At 35.0% G+C, this 975-nt stretch overlaps 1 protein-coding gene across 1 annotated transcript in view; it reads right to left on the bottom strand.

Moving 5' to 3' along the window:
* Positions 1–975, bottom strand: part of DNAH8 (dynein axonemal heavy chain 8) — a 339355-nt gene that overhangs the window by 300220 nt on the left and 38160 nt on the right. Inside the window, exon 11 of the mRNA XM_011354823.2 lies at positions 857–958. Within this exon, the coding sequence (XP_011353125.2) occupies positions 857–958 (102 nt within the window). The remainder of the gene's footprint in view (positions 1–856; positions 959–975) is intronic.

The following is a 975-nucleotide window of genomic DNA, read 5'->3' as shown; positions in this document are numbered from 1 at the left end:
AGCAGCAATATTCACAGTGGCCAGGACATGGAAGCAACCAAAGTGTCCTACAATAGATGACTGGCTAAAGAAGCTGTGGCACATATATACAATGGAATATTACTCAGCCATAAGAAGAGATAAATACTGCCATTTGCGGCAACATGGATGGACCTCAAGATAATCATGCTAAGCGAAATAAGCCAGACAGAAAAAGTTAAAAATCATATGATATCACTGATATGTAGGATATAAACCTAAAAGCAATAAATGAACAGGGCAAACAAATAGAGACTCATGGACATGAACAATAGACTAGTGGTTACCAGAGGGTACAGGTCAGGAGAGGTAGATGGGGTAAAAGGGGTCAAATATGTGGTGACAGAAAGAAATCTAACTAACAATGAATACTCAGTACAATATATATATGCCTTACTGTTGAATTATACACCTGAAACTTCCTGGATGTTGTTAACCAACATCACCATTATACACACACACATACACACACACATATATATATATAAAGATATTGAAAAAAAAAAAATCTGATACCAACTGTCACCATGTCTATTTAAGGATATAGGAGAGTCCTAGTCACTGCAAAAAGGCAACAACATGACCTGGAATATGAAATAGCACACAGTAGGTGTCTAATAAAGGCAGCCATGGAGAAGATGAGGATTGAATTACACCCTAAAAGGAGCACTAATTATAAAGGACAGTAGATTATTTTAATGAAGTTCTTTTTATATTCTCTTGCTACTCTATACAATGTTTTATCAAAATTGACATGCTTTGTGAATGAACAAAGTAAACAAACTTGGGCCAGGTGATGAAATCTTTACTTTATGAAAATAAAAATACTTATACAAACCTGAATTTTCTTGAGTACAAGTGGAGTTTCCTGATCCCATACATGGTTAATTCCTCCATCAGTAATATAGGCTTTACATGCTGTCACCATCTGATTTGTTACCTAAAATAAATACAAGT

Source organism: Pteropus vampyrus, unplaced genomic scaffold, assembly GCF_000151845.1.
Source record: "Pteropus vampyrus isolate Shadow unplaced genomic scaffold, Pvam_2.0 Scaffold18, whole genome shotgun sequence".
NCBI classification, from domain to species: Eukaryota; Metazoa; Chordata; class Mammalia; order Chiroptera; family Pteropodidae; genus Pteropus; species Pteropus vampyrus.
This window is presented reverse-complemented; position numbering and strand designations above follow the sequence as displayed.